At 40.5% G+C, this 21262-nt stretch overlaps 1 protein-coding gene across 3 annotated transcripts in view; it reads right to left on the reverse strand.

Annotated features, from left to right (window-relative positions):
• LOC133563247 (uncharacterized) overlaps positions 1 to 21262 on the reverse strand; it is a 74425-nt gene that overhangs the window by 40544 nt on the left and 12619 nt on the right. For 2 of the 3 annotated variants that reach the window (XM_061917270.1, XM_061917269.1), the window contains exons 2-3: positions 20624 to 20764; positions 6982 to 7323 (exon numbers count right to left, since the gene is read on the reverse strand). The exons of the other annotated variant lie outside the window; for it this stretch is intronic. In XM_061917270.1, the coding sequence (XP_061773254.1) occupies positions 6982 to 7319 (338 nt within the window). In that variant the 5' untranslated portion in view covers positions 7320 to 7323; positions 20624 to 20764. The remainder of the gene's footprint in view (positions 1 to 6981; positions 7324 to 20623; positions 20765 to 21262) is intronic. 3 annotated transcript variants of the gene reach the window in all.

Here is a 21262-nt window from a genome sequence, read left to right on the forward strand (position 1 = left end):
GCTGCTGATCCGCCTCCGCTTGGGATGGTTTCCTGTGGACGGGACTCTCGCTGCTGTCTTGGATCCGCTTTGAACTGAACTCTCACGGCTGTGTTGGAGCCACTATGGATTGAACTTTCACAGTATCATGTTAGACCCGCTCGACATCCATTGCTTTTGGTACCCTAGAAGGGCGGGGGGGGGGTCCACATCTGAGGTCCTCTCCAAGGTTTCTCATAGTCAGCATTGTCACTGGCGTCCCACTGGATGTGAATTCTCCCTGCCCACTGGGTGTGAGTTTTCCTTGCCCTTTTGTGGGTTCTTCCGAGGATGTCGTAGTCGTAATGATTTGTGCAGTCCTATGAGACATTTGTGATTTGGGACTATATAAATAAACATTGATTGATTGAAATGGGTTGTACTTGTATAGCGGTTTTCTATCCCATTTTAAGGAGCCCAAAGCGCTTTGACAGTATTCCCGCATTCGCCCATTCACACACACATTCACACACTGATGGTGGGAGCTGCCATGTAAGGCGCTCACCAGGACCCATCAGGAGCAAGGGTGAAGTGTTTTGCCCAAGGACACAACGGACATGACTAGGATGGTAGAAGGTGGGGATTGAACAAGTAACCCTCAGATTACAGGCACAGCCACTCTACCAACTTCGCCACACCGTCCCCCAACTTAGACTTCAATCAGGGGTCCCCAAACAATGGCCCACCAGGATCCACAATCCAGCCCACAGGACGTAACCATGTTAAAAAATATATATTCAGATTTTCGGTATGGACCACGCTGAGTAGCAAACGTTCCATATTCATTTTTAAATCTTGTCAATAAAGTACTTTGAAGTACAGCGAGGTAATATTTGTTTGCACGTTGTGTGAGACTTTGGAACGACTCTTGTCATGTCAAAGGCGAAGACAAAATCGGTTGAAAACAAACATGGAGATTAGCTCGCTGCTAGCAGAGCTGCGTGCTGCTCTTAAGGAGGACTTTCAAAACTTTGTTTGACTCTTTGACTCTAACTCTGGACACACTTCATACTACTGTTTCAGACCACAGCCAGCGTATTGGCTGTCTAGAAACAACAGCCACCGGCGTGGAAAAAACGTATTCAGCAGCTTGAGGACGCCTGCTGCGCTGCACGTAAGCAAAGCGAGCTCCTTCAAGCAAAAGTGAACGACCTGGAGTGACAAAGTAGAAACAGTCGAGGGTACTCAACCGTCTGTGTTTTTTGCCAATTTAATGGTCGATGTTTTTGGCAGGGAATCGCTGGTTACGCCGCCTGAGATTGATAAGGCGCACCGTAGCCTCACTCCCAAGTCGGCCTCGGGTGAGCGCCCTCGGCCTGTCATACTTTGTTTCCATCGCCATCAAGTTAATGACCTGGTTATCCGTGAGGCTCGCAAGAGGAGAGAGATTACAACGGCCACAAGATCCACTTCTATGATCACTACACCCCGAATGTTCTCAAACTACGCACCGAGTTCAAAACATCCATGAATAAACTCTACCTCTGAGGATACAGCCCGGTTTTGCTTTACCCTGCTCGACTACACATCACCATGCCTGGCGGGGAGAGGAGGTGACTCCTGTTGACCTCGGAGGCTGACAGATTTGTCCAAAGTCTGAACATTCAGTAAGCAGATGTTTCATCTAGCTATATATATAGGGGACGGCGTGGTGCAGTGGAAGAGTGGCCGTGCGCAACCCGAGGGTCACTGGTTCAAATCCCACCTAGAACCAACCTCGTCACGTCCGTTGTGTCCTGAGCAAGACACTTCACCCTTGATCCTGATGGGTGCTAGTTGGCGCCTTGCATGGCAGCTCCCTCCATCAGTGTGTGAATGTGTGTGTGAATGGGTAAATGTGGAAGTAGTGTCAAAGCGCTTTGAGTACCTTGAAGGTAGAAAAGCGCTATACAAGTACAACCCATTTATCATTTATTTTATAAAATTCTGCGCTTTTTTTGACATCATACACTTTGATTTTTGACTTAAGATTACAATTGCAGTGAGTGTGCTTATTGCAATTTATTTTTTGGACCTAAGTTAAGACTACGGACATAGTATTTTAATGTTTATTTGTTTTGTTTGATTTTTTTTTTTTCCAGTTCTACTTTCTATGTTTTACCTGGTATTTTGAGGGGAGGACAGATGCATAAGCTGTCACTGTATGCAAACGACCTCCTATTGTTCATGTCTGACCCTGGTAGGTCTATTCTTCGTCTGATGACATTACTGGACAAGTTTGAGAAAGTTATTAAGTTATAAACTTAATATCCAAAAACTTTTTTACCACTATTAAGCAGGGTGAATGAGGATTTTTTGCGTTGGTCTTTTCTCCCCTTGTCTCTCCTGATATGAATATTAACCAAGTATGAGTGATATTGTTATTGTAAGCGCTAACACAGAAAAACTATTTATAGCGCCGACGTGATCACAAGCCTGTGGACAATTTCGACATGATCGACTGGTAAGGTGTTTCGTCGTTTCCTTGCTGGAAGTTTATTGTAGATCATAAATCATGCATCTCACCTGGACAGAAGAAGTCTGAGGACATATTCTGACAAGTTGGCATTTTAATTTTTACTAGTTTTGTTTTGTTTATTTTCCTGTTCTACTTTTCCTATATAATGGTTGCTACAACCATCAGCCAAATTTAGCATGGTTGAAGCTTGATATAATGTGCTGCGTGATTGTCACTTCCTTTTTGTTTGTTTACCTGCTTTCAGCTAATTTCAGATATGGTTCTAATTCTCTTTCCCTTATGTGTCTATTAGAGATGCGCAGATAGGCAATTATACGATCCGAAACCGCATCACAAAAGTCGTCATCCACCCGCCACCCACCCGAACCAACATTTCATCGAAGCCACAACCGCCCACCACCCGCCCGTTGTTATATATCTAATGTAGACGATGCAAGGCATTAGTGAGGTTAGAAAGTGTAACTCCCCGCAAATAGCACAGACACGATGGCTTTCTTGATCTGATTTATTTGAAGGCTTCCTTTCCCTTCAAATTCTCCGTGAAAACTGTAATAAATAAAGCAGGTTACAAACGTAAAAATAATAACATGCACAGCATGTGGATCAAACATTTTACCAAGTAAAATACCAACAAATGACAAATACCTCGAGTCGTTGGCCATACCCGGAAATAGCTTCCTTACATCGATCGACAGACCAAACGAGACACTTCAAAATAAAAGTATGCCCTCATACTGTTTCAAAGAGTGTTGCTCGTTTTTCGTATGTGGGTAACAACATTTAACTATTTATAAATGGTTAATTTCTATAGGCTAGTAAGGTAAAGTGTTGTACCTGACAAGTTCGGGCTACCTTGCTTCTGCAGCCTTCATCAGAGGTGTCACGTGATGTTAGCGTGACGTTGTCTGTGACGTGTTATATGGATTGTACCATCAAGAGTTGTCAGGTACAACACTTTACCTACTAGCCTGTATAAATCAACCATTTATAAATACACATCAGTAGGCTAAATGAACCTCTTCAACATAACATTTAACTATGTATAATGTAGCGGCTGGCTACGGGGTGTTAGCCAATAACTTTGGCAGGGGGGCGGGACTTCCGGGAGGGATAGGGAAGTGACATTATCGACAGGAAGTGAGAGTTTGCGTTGTCCCGGGAAAAGCGTTAGCGACATGAGAGCTGTTGTGTGGTTGTATTACATCTTGTGCAATAGAGACAAGACAAACGAAGAAGTTTTATGACCCTACATTCCTGGGATTATTACAATATATATTTCTGAATTGGTTCAACCGCCACCCGCCCGAATCTATTTAAAATCTATTTTTTCGTCATGTCACCCACCCGCCCGGTTGTGACCGCAAACCGCGCATCTCTAGTGTCTATATATGTACATGTATAATTTTAATTTTATTGACTTATTTTTTATTATGTTTATCATTATTTTTGTTATCTATAAAAAAAATTTAGCATATTGTTTACAGTGCTTTTCATATGCAAGAGCAGAGTTGGGCATGTAGGAAGTAGTGAATATGCTGGGGGCTTTACCGACACCCTGGCTGTTCAGGTATAATTTACTGACAGCTGTGCCTCAGTTTAAACTCAGGGGAAAAGGGATGTGGGGAAGGATTTTTCTTCTTTTTTGTTGGTGTGTGTTTTCTAGTGCTTGTTCGAGAGATTTATCTTTTGGTGTGCCACTACTAAATATTCATATACACATCTTGTCGAGCAATGTCAAACTTAATTATCGGGGGAGGGGAGTGCCTGTAGCGGCGGCGTTTACTTGCTAGACCAGCAAACATTTCATGAATTACTTCTTTGCTATGAGTTCTGACATGGCCACAACCAACCAGGCGGCGGTGCCTTAAGGTTTGTCAGTTGGAGTGTTGAGAGAGTCGATTCCCCCGTTAAACGAAACAAAGTATTCAATCACCTTAATAAAAAAAAATGAAGATTAAAATTGTCTTTCTCCAAGACACCCATCTTCGGCTTTCTGACCAAGCATGGCTTTAAAGGGGCTGGGTTGAGCAGCTTTACCATTCCACCTTCTTAAGTACGACAAGATGGGTGGCTGTTTTATTCTCTTACATAAATCTGTTCCATTTTCAATGTCGACAGTTATATCGGATCAAAACGGCAGATATGTCATTGTCACGGGAAGCATCGGTGGCAACAATTTGACTCTAGCTAGTATGTATGGTCCTAACTGGGATAACGAATGATTTTTCCCCAAAAAAATGTTTCCGTCTGAACTTAAACTGATTTTAATTGCTGCCTTAACCCGTCCTTACACCGCTCTTCTACTAGGAATCCCCACCCTTCAAAATCAGCACGAGTCATCCAGACTTCTATGGAGTAGTATGGCATTTCAGTCACCTGGCGCTTAATCCTAATGCCAAGCAGTTTTCTTTTCTCTCCCCTGTACACGGTACCTTCACTTGGAAAGACTTATTTCTCACTGACAATAGACTAATACCTTCTGTCTGCTCTTGCTCCTATGGTCCAATTGTTATTTCTAATCATACGACGGTTGTTGCCTCTCCCAGGCAGGTCAATGTCCCGCTCTCCCTAGTGCTTCATTCCCCTTTTGCTCTGTGAGTCAGATTTTATTGGGTCTATTAATAACAGTATCGACTTGTTCACCTCAACCAACGTGAGTGAAGAGGTCTCCACATCGACAATTTCGGAGGCATGCAACGCTTATATCTGTGGGCAGGTAATTTCCTATTCTGCCTACAAAAGAATGTCCAGGCCCTGCCGGATTTCCTGCTTTATTTTATAAGATCTTTGTTGACAAACTGTCCCCACATTTATTGAACATGTACAACGAATCCCTCCAAACAGGGATCCTTCCTCCCTCACTGTGTCAGGCTACCATATCTTAGTTACTAAAAAAGGATAAAGATCTTCTGCTATGCTGTAACTATCGCCCTATCTCTTTACTTTGTGCCGAAATACAACTTTTAGCTAAGATTTTTGCAGCTCACCTGGAAACTGTTGTGTCCTCTATTATTTCTACAGACCAAACTGGGTTTATCAGGGAAAGACAGTCCTTTGACAATGTCAGGCGCCTTCTAAATATTTTATTGTGACATCCTGACACTTTGGCATCTTGCATCCCAGAAATTATTATCTCAACAGATGCGGAGAAGGCGTTTGATCGAGTGGAATGGAATTATCTATTTTTTACATTAGAACAATTAGGCTTTGGTCACAAATTGATATCATGGGTCAAGCTTCTGTATACATCCCCTCTTGCTAGAGTCCGAACAACCAATGACTGTTCGGAATATTTTTCTCTCTCGTGGAACTCACCAGGGCTGCCCACTGTCTCCCCTATTTTCTGCTATTGCCATTGAACCCTTGGCAGTGGCCATTAGGTCCAGAAAAGTGCCTGGTATTTTGAGGGGGGGACAGATGCCTAAGCTGTCACTGCATGCAGATGACCTCTTATTGTTCATGTCTGACCCTGGTAAGTCTATTCCTCCACTGATGACATTAATGCACACGTTTGGGAAGTTATCAGGTAATAAGCTTGATTTCAAAAAACTTTTTACCACTATTAAGCAGGATGAATGAGGATTTTTTTGCGTTGGTCTTTTTCTCCCTTTAGTCCCTTGCTCCGATTGTAGCTGAGATAGGCGCCAGCGCCCCCCGCGACCCCAAAAGGGAATAAGCGGTAGAAAATGGATGGATGGATGGAAGAATTAATTGCACCAAAATGAATCTTCTCCATAAATTTTTGCACCTCTTCAATGCTTACATATTATCATCCCAAAACACTTTTTCCATGATCTTGACTGCTCGATCTCAAAGTTTATTTGGAACAAAAAGACTCATAGAATTTGGAAAAACACTTTGCAGTCTCCCAGGGACTTATGTGGGTTGTCTCTACCAAACGTTGTATTTACTATTGGGATGTTAACATCTGTAGCATAATACACTGGTGCAATGTTAGCAACCAACCACAACCTTGGCTGCAAATTGAGGAAGCTTCTTGCAACTCTTCTACCCTAAAGTCGCGTATGCCTTTCTCAGACGCTGTCACTTTTAGCTCAGTCTGATAATGCACTTGTTAAAAATTCTCTTAAAATTTGGGCTCAATGTAAACAATATTTTGGACTTCACTATGTGCCTCTCTCGTATCCAATTGACTTAAACCATTTATATACACCCTTTTTAGTAAATATGGAGACTGCCAGGATTCGATCCATCAGTGAGCTTTACATTAATGAAACATTTGCATCCTTTGATCAATTAGCCCACAAATATGGCCTTCATAGAAACCAGTTCTACGATATTTGCAAATTAGGCACTTTGTACAAAAGCACATCCTTTGTTTTCCCAATATTCCACCAGCAACCCTGACAGATTATTTAACTTAAGCTAAATCCATATTCCAAGGGCAAAATCTCCAAACTACAAACAGACATCAGTGCATGCCTCACTGGTGATTTGAGTGCAACGTAGCCTTAGGCACAAAACATAGAAATAGAGAAAGATACCTGGAACCAGATTTTGAAACGAGTCCACTCCTCCAGAGTCCACTAGTCCAAAAGAAAACTGACCCGCATTTTCCCTGGACTGGATCCAATTTGCAATAGGTGTTATCAAGGGAAAGCCGATCTTGCCCAAATGTTTTGGACCTGTCCCAGTTTTGGAAATCGGTGTTTCTTTCACAGGCAACACAGTGGTACAGGGTTTGGTGCATGTGCCTTACTATACGAAGGCCCTGCGTTCGATCCCCAGGCTCAGGGTCTTTCTGTGTGGAGTTTGCATGTTCTCCCTGAGACTGCATGGGTTCCCTCCAGGTACTCCAACTTCCTCCAATCTCCAAAGACATGCACCTAGGGATACGTTGAATGGCAACTTTAAATTGGCCCTAGTGTGCGAATGTGAGTGTGTTTGTTGTCTATCTATCTGTGTTGGCCCTGCGATGAGGTGGCGACTAGTCCAGGGTGTACCCCGCCTTCCACCCGAATACAGTTGAGATAGGCTCCAGCACTATGGATGTTACTTTTCACTCTCAGCTGTCACTTTAGTCCTTATTAGTCCCTCACCCATAGTGGCGTTATTCCGAGTGGTACCTCCAAACATTTCATTGCACACCTATTTTGCCTATCTATTTATATAATTATATATGTATGTATGTAGGTATGTATATATATATATATATATATATATATATATATATATATATATATATATATATATATATATATATATATATGTGTGTGTGTGTATATATGTATATACTGTATATGTATGTGTATATATATATATATACACACAGCATATATATACATATACACACACACACATATATATATATATAAATATATACAGTATGTACAGTAGATTAAAAAGTTAAAGTACCAATGATTATCACCAATGATTTGACCCATCACTCTTAATCACCCCCTGGGAGGTGAGGGGAGCAGTGGGTAGCAGCGGTGGCCATGCCCGGGAATCATTTTTGGTGATTTAACCCAGAATTACAACGCTTTTAATGCTGAGTGCCAATCAGGGAGGTAATGGGTCTCATTTTTCTAGTCTTTGGTATGACTGGGACAGGATTTGAACTCACAACCTACCGATCTCAGGGGGGAACTGCACTTTTTTTGGAATTTTGTGTATCGTTCACAGTCATTATGAAAGTCTTGACAACGGATGGATGGAATTTTTTTCTTTATGCATTCTGACTTGTAAATAAACATAAATAATATTCCGCTTACAGCCAATAAAATTCAGAAAAAACATTCCAAAACAGCCAACATTACCTAATTTACATTTTGTGATATGTATATTAACCAAGTATTAGTGATATTGTTAAATAAGCGCTATTGCATACTAACTAATTATAGCGCCAATGTGATGTACAATTTCGTCATGATCGACTGGCGAGGTGTTTCGTCGCTCCCTTTCTCCCTGGAAGTTTATTGTAGATCATAAATCATTCCTGTCACCTGGACAGAAGAAGTCTGAGGTCGTATTCCGACAAGTTGGTGTACTTTGACAGCCATTTAGGATGCAGAAATAGTGAAAACGACCCAAAAATATGACAGACAAAAAGCGATGCCATTGCAATAGGTCGTTTGTGTACATATTATAGTTTTAGATGTTCAAATTCAACTCATGAAAAATGGGAGCAAAAACAGTAGATACATATAAACCCAAATTCTTTCAAACCAATTTAGCCCGTGAGTAAAAACGTTTGGGGACCCCTGGGCTTAAATATCATCAGTCTTTTGTTCCATGGTTTGATTCCCAGTCAGGTCACACAAGATAAACATTCAACTAAATCATAAGCAATCTTGAAAAACCAAAGTAAACCTTTTTATTTCATTCTATTGACTCTTCATACAAAATATATTTTTAAACAATTTTCCATTCCTATTACTCCAAGACATGAATCTAATCCCTTCAAACAACGGCCCCTTTTAGCCACGCCTCCTGTCCGCAAGACTGTAATGAAAGTCGATTGACTGTGAACCCAGCCAAATGTTATGTCTAAACAACACAGACATGAGTGGACGCTTAGCAGACTGTGCGGTGAAAAGAAAAATCGCATATTCTATCCAAATAATTACATCTTTGTTGAGATGTAACAAGTATGAGGTCATCACTGTGAGTCAGCGGTGTGACTCCCACACTGCCTGCAGCCTCTCAGCCCTTCACCTCCCACACGTCAACACTGTGAGGAAACCCTTCACCGCCAGCTTCTAGGTATTTGTCCACACTCACGCAAGATGATGACTGTCAAGTCCATTTATCCGTTCCTTTTGAACATCATTTGATGTAATCAAATAATACAACCACACTTGTTTATATTAATGTATTGAAATATGACCATGGATGGCCAAAAATATGCTTTCCCCAGCGAGTGGTCTTAAATTAGAGTTGAAAAAATGGCAACTCTCTTGAGCAGTTTTAGCACTATTTAGTGAACCACAGAGTCTCCAATAGCAGCACTCCACGTGGTCAAAAAAAGCAAATAAGTGGATTCTTTAACTATATATATATAAATATATATATATATATATATATATATATATATATATATATATATATATATATATATATATATATATATACATATATATATATATATATATATATATATTGTTAAAGAATATATATATATATATATATATATATATATATATATATATATATATATATATATATATATATATATATATATATATATATACATCTATATACACACAACCTCCTCCTTTTTGTTTAGTCCCCACAATGGCGGTTGCTGCATTTTAAGTATCATCAGTCGTTGGCATCCAGCAGCTTTTTTTTTTACATCTGCATGCACAGTACTTTAAAATATTGGTCTAGTTACCGTATTTTTCGGACTACAAGGTGCACTTAAAATCCTTTCATTTTCTCAAAACTTGACAGTGCGCCTTATAACGCGGTGTGCCTAATGTACGGAATAATTTTGGTTGTGCTTACCGACCTCGAAGCATTTTTTTTTTGGAACATGGTGAAATAATAAGTGTGACTGGTAGATGGTAGTCACAAATAAGAGATACATGTGGACTGCAATATAATGGCAGTCACACATAAGAGATACGTGTAGACTGCAATATGACTCAAGTAAAATTGTATATGTTCCATTGAAAATATAGAACATTACACACAGCGCTCAAAATCAAATCCAATCCAATCCACTATATTTATATAGCACATTTAAACAACAATAACGTTTCCAAAGTGCTGCACAGCCATGTTAAAAACAATATTATGCTCCACCAATGACTGAACAAAACAAAAAATGAATAAAAAAGAAACCAATAAAAACAATATAAAAACAAATATGATTAAAAACTATTTTAAAGGGTAAAATCAATTAAAACAGTAAAATAAAAATAAAAGTGTATAAAAAACACAGAGGACAACAGAGGACAGAGGACCACACAACTCACGTAGTGTTAAAAGCCAAAGAATAAAAGTGGGTCTTAAGACGAGACTTAAAACACTCCACTGTGGAAGCAGTTTTAACATGGAGCGGCAGAGTGTTCCAGAGCTTAGGGCCGACCCCAGAGAAGGCCCTGTCTCCCCTGGTCTTAAGTCTGGTCTTGGGCACCACGAGCTGGAGCTGGCTTTCGTACCTCAGAGCGCGCGCAGGGATGTAAATTTGGATGAGGTCTGAGATATATTGAGGTGCCAGTCCATGTAAAGCTTTAAAAACAAACAGCAATGTTTTAAAATCAATTCTAAAATGAACAGGGTACCAGTGCAAACTCTGAAGAATTGGGGTTATATGCTGGCGTTTCCTGGCCCCTGTTAAAAGTCGTGCTGCCGCGTTCTGCACTAACTGCAACCGGGAGAGAGCTTTTTGGCTAATGCCAGCATAAAGTGCATTGCAGTAGTCAAGGCGACTTGAAATAAAAGCATGCACGACTTGTTCAAAAAGGTTAAAAGATAAAAACGGTTTAACCTTTACTAAAAGACGAAGGTGATAAAAACACGATTTTAAAACGCCATTGACTTGTTTGTCTAGTTTAAAATCGCTGTCTATAGTGACGCCAAGGCTGGTGACTTTGGGACGCACATAATTTTGCAATGGTCCCAAGTCAGTGAGGGCCGGACCAAAAACTAAAATTTCCGTTTTTCCCTCATTCATTATTAAAAAATTCTTGGCTAACCAAGCCTTGACGTCACATAGACTGTTAAGAAGGGGTGTCAGGGGGCCGTGGCTTTTTGAAATCGGCATATAAATTTGGCAGTCATCTGCATAAAAGTGATAAAACACTCCATGTTTCTTAAAAATATCTCCAAGAGGGAGGAGATAAAGAGCGAACAGGATGGGGCCTAAAATAGATCCTTGGGGGACACCACAGTAAAGCGGGGCAGAAGAGGAGGTGGCGTCCCCCAGCCTGACAGAGAAGGACCTCTCAGACAGGTAAGATCTGAACCACTCTAACGCAGTCCCCCTGACACCCACACAGTCTCTCAGGCGGTCTAAAAGAATTGTGTGGTCGACTGTGTCAAAGGCAGCTGTAAGATCTAAAAGCACTAAAATGGCAGAGCTGCCAGAATCAGACATTAAAAGCAAGTCATTAAAAACCTTTAAAAGTGCAGATTCAGTACTGTGCAAAGCTTTGTATCAAGACTGAAATGGATCTAAAGTGCTATTTTCATCTAAAAAAGGCTGTAGTTGTGCCAGAACACATTTCTCCAAAATCTTTGACACAAAAGGTAATTTGGAAATGGGCCGATAATTTGACAAACTTGTCGGATCAAGACCTGGTTTTTTAATCAAAGGCTCAACAACAGCTTTTTTACAAAAGGAGGGGACACAGCCAGAAATCAAGCTGCTGTTGATAATGTTCCTAACAGACAAATCAATAGTGTCCCAGATTTCTTTAAAAAAGCGAGGGGGGACTGGGTCTGTGGAACATGATGAGGGTTTTAGCTTGCCGACTATTCCTGTAAGTTCAGGCATGGACACAGGCTCAAAGTGACAGAACACAGTTGAGCACTGAGTGGCCACATTAAAACTTAATGGAAAACGAGAAAGATTTGCCCGAATAGAAGCAACCTTATCATTAAAAAAGGAGAGACATTTTTCACAAGTTTCACTTGTCATCTCCAGTGAAGTGGCTGGATTCGGTTTAAGAACATTACTAATAGTATTAAAAAGAACACGTGGCTTACTGATGCTATTTAAAATTAAGTCTGACAAATATTTTGTTTTCTCAGCTTTAACCACACTTTGATAATTTCGACAGTTTTCTTTTAAAATTTGATAGGAGACTTCCAAGTGATCCCCTTTCCACTTGCGCTCCGCCCTTCGCCACTCACGCCGAGCTGTGCGTGTGGTTTCATTGAGCCAAGGTTCCTGTTTTGGTTTGGGACGTATAGCTCTGAGGGGCGCTATACTATCCAGAATCTTAGAACATGTCGAAAGAAAAGAGTACATCAATTGTTCAGTGTCTGCAGGGTGTGATATACTCTGCATGGACTCAGTAAACAAAGGAGAAAAGGCGGCTGCAGTGTCAGACCTAATAACACGCGCATGACGCACGGCAAGCGGCTTTACATCAGGTTCAAAAGTTAAATTAAACATAACAGGACTGTGATCACTGAACACCGCATCACCAATAACAACATTGTCAACAATAAAACCATAAGACAGTACGAGGTCTAGTGTATGCCCGCGTTCGTGTGTAGAACCACACACAGACTGTACAAACTTAAAAGAGTCAATGACATTCAGGAAGCTCCTGGATAAAGGTTCGTCTGGGCAGCAGGTGTGAATATTAAAATCACCAACAATTAAGACACGATCATATTTGGGCAGGATTTCGGCCAGAAATTCAGAAAAGTCATTTATAAAGTCTTTGTGGTACTTGGGTGGTCGATATACGACGACACACAGGACGACATCAGAAAGACCCAAAAATCCATCAAAATGATTTAGTACAACTTTGGTAAGCTATGAAGCCGCACCGCTTGATGATGGTACTGTGCTTCAACATACGAGTATTATTATGTTGTGTGTATAAGGTAAGATATTTTAATTGGCGTTTTTTTTCCGCCATATTGTGCTGTGGAAAGGGGCGTGGCCTGCGGGAACGGGGTGTGCCAGGACCGGCCTCGAAGACAGCGACAGGTGCGTGGATGGCCCAGGTAGGCCTTCTTATGTAATCACATGTCGCCCTTTATTAGCAGCAGCCGGGAGGAAAGATGTAGGTGGAGCTGGAGTGAGAGCGAGAGAGAGACAGACACAAAACGACAGTTGCTGGAAAACATTCAGCTGAACTATTTGATAAAAATAAACCAAGATGGCGCTGCTCCGTTACGCTCTCGTCACAAGATTTGCGTATTTTGGCTAATTTGTGTAGTTTTTTTGTTTGTTTTACTTCGACCAACGGTACAACAATTTTTTATGACCAACAGACTCTTTTGGCTATAACTTTAAAAACCACTCACCAACTTCAACAAAACTCGGACCTCTTGAAGGAACTGCCGGCAGAATTCAGAGTCCATGGCAACAACAACAAAGGAGAATGGCGGACACACCATCGATACCGTGGCAGCCGAGGGGTAATAAGGAACCGTGTCAGAAGACATGCGAGCCGGACGCCTCTCCCTTCCATCCTTCTCTCCAACGTCCAGTCAATTGAGAACAAGCTGGACGACATCAGGGCGAGGATTAAGTTCCAGCGGGACATCAGAGACTGTAACGTCCTGTGTTTCACTGAGACCTGGTTCACACCGGAGGTTCTAGACCACGCCATCAGCTTGGAGCCCTTCTCCGTGTAGCGGAGCGACAGGAATGAGTCGTCGGGGAAATCAAGAGGCGGAGGCGTGTGTTTTATGGTGAATAAACACAGGTGTGGACCGAGCAGTGTGGATAAGATAAGGGAACACTGCTCACCGGACCTGGGGTTTCTCATCATCGAATGCCGCCCATTTTACCTACCAAGGCAGCTAACATCAGTCATACTCATCGGAGTATACATTCCACCCCAGGCCAACGTTGAGACCGCGCTTTCGGAACTCTTCGACCAGGTAAACAAACTCCAGACAGCTCATGTTGATGCTGCTATTTCGGTTGCTGGGGACTTTAATAAGGCGAAACTTAAAACGGTATTACCAGCGTTTTACCAACACGTGACCTGTCCTACCCGAGGCGATAATATATTAGACCACTGCTACTCGCAATTCAAATGCGGCTATAAGTCACAGTTTTTATCAGCCTTCGGTAAATCAGATCACTCCGCCATCTTGCTCGTACCAGTGTATAAAAAAAGTTTGAAGCGAGCACCCGTGGTGAAGCGACAAGGAAGTGTTTTACATTCAGAAAAAAAAATAAGTATAATATGACCCTTTTGATGCGCTCTATAATCCGGTGCGCCTTTTGTATGAAAAAAGACCTGACTAGACCCGCTCATCGGCAGTGCGCCTTATAATCCGGTGCGCCCTATGGTCCGGAAAATACAGCACTCAGCTGTTGGTATTACTCATGCGTGTTAAACTTATTAGGCCCTGAACTACAAAAGGTTGATTCCAATTAGAGCCAAATAGTGTACGCAAACTATAAGATTGTGTGTGTGTGTGGGTGTGTGTGCGTGTGCGTGTCTGCGTGTCTGCGTGTCTGCGTGTGCGTGTGTGTGTGTTGTGTGTGTGTGTGTGTGTGTGTGTGTGTGTGTGTGTGTGTGTGTGTGTGTGTGTGTGTGTGTGTGTGTGTGTGTGTGTTGCGGGTGATCTACTAAGTCTGTGTGCACAACTGATAAAACTGGTGCAAAGCACCCTATTTACATGAAGTCTTTGCATATACCACCGGCTGTCACCATTTCCCTTCCAAACTGTTACGCTAGTAAGACAAAATTATGAATATTATCATAAAGTCCTCTAATTATCTCCTGAAATTTAATACCAAATCCAGTGTGTTCCAGCGCTAAAAAAGGAAGTCATGTTCCAGTGAGTCAAGCGATTTATAACGGGCCAAGAGGAGCAGAAGACAATCATGTGGGATTAAATCCCTGTATTCAATAATGTCCATGACAGTCTTTTGTTGTTATGAATGGAGTGTCCTTGGAGGAATCCTGATTGTGTTTGAAAAGTGGAGATAATTACCGTCTGCCTGTGACGCTGGCTAACGTGCAAAAAAAATACTTAAGCCATGGCGCAAAGTTCCAAGACTTCTGCAGAAATAAATCCACACATATCAACAGAAATTGAAACTGAAAAGCAGACCAAAATGTATTTATTTTCATATTCTAACACCGGAGCTGGAAGTGGTGATTTCAGAGACAGGACCGCCGACTGTCCTGTAAGAAAATCTGTGCTCGGATGCAAGATTGAATCCCTTTTTGCCTCCACTTTAGTGATGTATGTGCATGTGGATATCTGCATATGCAGACGTCAGACCTTGTTGTGCCATGTCTAAAATATGTTTGGTAGGGCTCCAAAGACATTTAGCCAGACACACAGGTACCGTGGTATCCCCGCTTTTACTTTGAAAATAAAACTTCCGGTGTCAGACTACAAAAAAAAACATCCGTTTTGGTCCTTATACCGTCCGTTCATTCTATTTCCAATTCTGAAACGCGAATCAAAAAATAAAATGAGGGCCGTTTTTCGACTTTTATTATATATGGCAGATTTTGAAACAAACAAAAAAGGGTTTATTTTCATTAAAATATTGCCATTAAAATTGATTTTGTGCTGTTTTTCCAGATGAACACAAAAATCAAATATACGTTCATCCAAAATGCAAAAATGCGTGTTTATCTGTGTGATGACAAATTGAACCGGAAGCAGTATTTTAGCTTTTCCTTTGCGTTCAGCATGTTTTTAGCATAACGGTAAAATCTTTGATCAGTAGGAGTCCTATTACAGTTTAAAAAAAGTGTCATTAAAATAGTTGTTCAACTTTTGTTTCAGAAATGAAAATAGAAAATGTGGCCCGGAATGAACGGAAGGTACACGGGTCCGTGTACTTTCCATTCATTCTATTTCCAATTCATAAATGCAAATCAAAAAACAAATTTCGGGCCATTTTTTTCTAATTTCATTTCTGAAAAGAAAGTTGGACATCTCCTTAACAATACTATTTTAAAACGACAAGAGGACTCCTGCTGAACAAAGATGTTACCGTTATGCTAAAAACATGTTAAAAACAAAGAAAAAACTAAAATACTGCTTCCGGATCAATTTGTCATGACACAGATAATCACGCATTTTTGCATTTTAAACTTTTTTTTTCAGATTTTTGTGTTTAAATTAAAATCCCTAAAAGGGAAACTGCACAAAATCCAATTTTATGTCAACATTTTATTGAAAATCAACCCCTTTTTGTTCGTTTTAAAATCTGCCATATCCAATAAAAATCGAAAAACTGCCCTAATTTTATTTTTTGATACGTGTTTCAGAATTGGAAATAGAATGAATGGAAGGTTCACAAACCTGAGCAGCATCCTAGTTTCTTTTTTGGTTTACTTTCTATTTTCCATGGTGCTCTAGTTTTAGCCCTTTTGTTATCTACCTCATTGTGTTCACTCACAATGAAGAGGATTGATTGATTGATTGATTGATTGATTGATTGAAGCTTTTATTAGTAGATTGCACAGTACAGTACATATTCCATACAATTGACCACTAAATGGTAACACCCGAATAAGTTTTTCAACTTGTTTAAGTGGGGGTCCACGTTCATCAATTCATGGTAAGAAGACCATTTGCTTTCTGGTTTTTGCCTCTGCATTTTTGGGATCCACACCACACAGCCCGAACAGGTTGTCATGATCTCACATGGCGGTTATGAAAAGGTTTTTTTTGTATTTTGTTTATATTCACTTTGTTTTACTTTCATACTTCTAGTGTGAGTGCTGGCTCAGGATGCTTCTTATCATTATTGCTTTGATCAGCAACGTGTTGCTTTGTGTTTTGTGCTTCCTACGCCTGTTTGAGCTTTATGCAATTTCCTGTTACAGGTCTTTGTTTGCCGTCTCTGCATCCTGGCACATCGAATTGTTACAATAAATATTGGATATAAAACTATCTATCCAGCTATCAAAAAGTGGGAAAGGACCAAACTGTATATATGCACATAATAAAATGTTTTAAAATGTAGTCAGTCAACATTTCTCACAGTTAATGTTGTTTCAAAACTATATTTCAAACTAAGACAAGAAATGTTCCTCTCTTCTTTACTAAACTTTATTCTTTAAAGCTTATTTTTTCTGAATTTCAGCCCACAACTTTACTGTTTTTGATGATGTCTTTGGCATCCTTGCTAGCAGTCGGCAGTGGATGTTTCCATGCCCAAAAAAACAAAGTCAAGCAGGGAAAAAAAAACAGCTAGCAGTTGATTGTTTTGCATCTTCAGATTTTACAACCAGTTTCTTCTCACATTTGTAACTTGAAAAGGGAACAAAAAAAAACAAACATATGGCTGACCTCCATGATGTAATTGAACACACGTGTCTCAGTGAGTCGGCCTACTGACATGCTGACATGAAACATTCTCACTTGAGTTTCCTGCTCTGACAAGTTCAAACGCTGTGCAAAGTATCTACCAGATCATCAGCTCTACTCTGTCAAATAATTGTCTGTTTAGCCCTTGTTTCCTGTCCAACTCGGTCTTTTCATCCATTTCCTGTTTGACTCTTTCAACCCTGGTATTTTCCAGAGGAAAGCTTCCCTGTTCCAAATTGTACCTATTTATTTGTTGGCGTTCTCAGACTTCTTGGTTATGGGGGAAAAAAAGGCAATGTTGAAAGAAGTGAAATAAATATTTGATGTTGTGGAAATGAGAGAAATAAAAGCATTCCGATATTTGGCATTTCCCAGGAGATGAATTAAAGAAGTAGGAGAATAATGTAGGAGAAATCTACTGCAAAACCCAAAACCAGTGAAGTTGGCATGTTGTGTAATTCATAAATAAAAACAGATTACAATGATTTGCAAATACTTTTGAACTTATATTCAATTGAATAGACTGCAAAGACAAGATATCTATTGTTCGAACTGGAAAACTGTTATTTTTTTGCAAATTTTAGCTCATTTGGAATTTGATGCCTGCAACATGTTTCAAAAAAGCTTGCACAAGTGGCAAAAAAGACTGAGAAAGTTGAGGAATGCTCATTAAACAATTATTTGGAACATCCCACAGGTGAACAGGCTAATTGGGAACAGGTGGGTGCCATGATTGGGTATAAAAGCAGCTTCCATGAAATGCTCATTCATTCACAAACACAGATGGGGCGAGGATATCACCACATAGAACACTTCAGAAAATCAGTAACTACAGTTTTTCGCTACATCTGTAAGTGCAAGTTAAAACTTTACTATACAAAGCAAAAGCCATTTATCAACAACACCCAGAAAGGCCGTCGGCTTTGCTGGGCCCGAGCTCATCTAAGATGGACTGATAGAATCAAATAGAAAGTACTTTATTGCTCCCTTTATTGATGCAAAGTGGAAAAGGGTTCTGTGGTCTGACGAATGTGGTCCACATTTAAAATTGGTTTTGGGAATTGTGGACGTCATGTCCTCGTCATGTCCTCCGTAACAAAGAGGAAAAGAACCATCCAGATTGTTATAGGCACTAAGTTCAAAAGCCAGCATCTGTGATGGTATGGGGGTGTATTAGTGCCCAAGGCATGGGTAACTTACACGTCAGTGAAGGCACCATTAATGCTGAAAGGTATATACAGGTTTTGGAGTCAAATATGTTTCCATCCAAGCAACGGTACCATGGACAATGCCAAGCCACGTGTTATAATAGCCTGTCTTCATAGTAAAAGAGTGCAGGTACTAGACTGGCCTGCATGTAGTCCAGACCTGTCTCCCATTGAAAATGTGTGGCGCAAAATGAAGCTTAAAATACCACAAAGGAAACCCCGGACTGTTGAACAACTTAAGCTGAACATCAAGCAAGAATGGGAAATAATTCCACCTGAAAAGCTTCAGAAATTGGTCTCCTCGGTTCCCAAACGTTTACTTAGTGTTGTTAAAAGGAAAGGCCATGTAACACAGTGGTAAAAATGCCCCTGTGCCAACTTTTTTGCACTGTGTTGCTGCCAATAAATTTTAAGTTCAGGATTATTTGCTAAAAAAATTATGTTTCTCAGTTCCAACATTAATTATTTTGTCTTTGCAGTCTATTCAATCGAATAAATGTTGAAAAGTATTTGGAAAGCTGAGATAGGCGCCAGCGCCCCCCGCAACCCCCAAAAGGGAATAAGGGGTAGAAAATGGAAATGAAAGTATTTGCAAATCATTGTGTTCTGTTTGTATTTACAAATTACACAATGTGCCAACTTCACTGGTTTTGGCTTTTGTATGTTCTTCACCTGTGGGTGGTCCGTTTTGGATTTTACGTTCAAGCTGCCTGCCTTTTTCTGCTTTCATGCTCCTGTCAGATGAGTTTGCACGAAACTCTCAGCCCAAACTTGTCTGAGGAAAGGAAACTTCAACACTCACCCTTCATACAGACCAGAGGGTCAACTTTTTTTCCTTCAGTCAAAGGCCTTAAAGTCATATAAGTTGTTTATATGTAAGGTTTGGAATTTTGGAGGGTTGGGGGGGTGGAAATACCCTAAAGTTCCCCCTAAAGTTGCACAAAACTTAATGCTAGACTTTTGTTAAGCGTACGTCAAATGTCCATCGATCACTTTATCGAGCAAAACTGTTTATGGTCGGCTGTAATCACACCAAAAACATTGGTGTGATTACAGCTGTTATTATTATCAAGCAAAACTAGTCATTTTCTGCCGTACGAACCGCGACACAATCAACAGCAGCCGCGCTCTCTCCCTCACTTGCGCCAATAAATGCACTCATTAGACCAGGGGTGTCAAACTCATTTTAGATCGGGGGCCACATGGAGAAAAATCTACTCCCAAGTGGGCCGAACTGGTAAAAACAGTGTACGATAACTTTAAATTAAAGACAACACCAGATTGCTTTCATTGTTTATAAAAAGAACAAGCACATTCTGAAAATGTACAAATCATAATGTTGTTGTTTTTTTACACTTACATGTTGCAGTTAATAGTATTCCATCTTTATTTGTTATGATTTATATTTTCTGTATAAGTTATGTGATAATGTTCATCAGTCAACTCATTGGTGTTAATTTTCAATCAAGATAAAAAAAAGGTATATTAAAATCAAATTACAGTATGTTATTTATGTAGTTTGATCATTTTCCTCGACTGATGTACTAACATCATGTGGTTTATTTTGTACATATGTAGCATCATCTAAAAAGATACAAATAATTGCTATTGTGCCATCCAGGGGACACATTTGGAACAGCAGTTTCTTTCATTCAAAAATTTCAGGTTCATTTTTATACTTAGCAAACTCATCCCGCGCGCCGGATAAAACCTGTTCACAGGTCTGATCCGGCCCTCAGGCCGTACGTTTGACACCCCTGCATTAGACTCAGCCACTGATGTGTTCACAGCCACACAAAAAGTTGTACAACTCCAACACCACACATAAACTGTAACTGTCAGGTCTGTCGTGGTTCGTTGTCCGGATCATGTTTTGTTTAGTTAGAGACTACCTTAGTTTTGTTTCAGCACCCCTGGGTTTGTTTGTGTTTTGGTTAACATGGGTGCATATGTGTTTCACCTGCCTCTTTTTAGTGTTCAGGACGCTCACCTGCTTCCGGGCACTAATCAGAGAGCCACTAATTCTGTCTTCATCCAACTTCTCCATAAGTGTATGCTGCTGGATGTCTTCTTTTACGTCGGGGTCGCATTTTAATGCATGGGTCATTCTCCCAAGATGCAGACAGAAACTCTGGAGGCAATGCACAGGTAAGAATATGATTTATTTTCATAAATCAGGCAGGAATATTAAAATACAGAAAAGCATTCCGATACCATGGGAGCTATGGCGAAGCTTAGCACATGAACTACGATCAAGAATCATAGAAATACTCGATGCAACATGTTGCAGGACCAAACAAAGACAGCCAGACTGATGATGGCAAAAAACAGGAATGATTAGCTCTCTGATTTGTGCCTGGAAGCAGGTGAGCGTCCCGAACACTAATCAGAGGCAGGTGAAACTCATCAGCCCCCGTGGTAACCAAAACACAAACAAACCCAGGGGTGCTGAAACAGAACTAAACAAAACACACAGCCAATCAATGTCATTAACAGCGTGGTATGTGTGTCTGTCGCTGTTTATATAGAGGTCATATTATCGGGGGGTTGTACATTTAAACACTTCCTTGGGGTCTACATAACATGGTGGTTCATTGGTCAAAATGTTTCATAGATTTTGTTTCACAGA

The sequence above is a fragment of the Nerophis ophidion genome, linkage group LG12, assembly GCF_033978795.1.
Source record: "Nerophis ophidion isolate RoL-2023_Sa linkage group LG12, RoL_Noph_v1.0, whole genome shotgun sequence".
Taxonomy (NCBI): domain Eukaryota; kingdom Metazoa; phylum Chordata; class Actinopteri; order Syngnathiformes; family Syngnathidae; genus Nerophis; species Nerophis ophidion.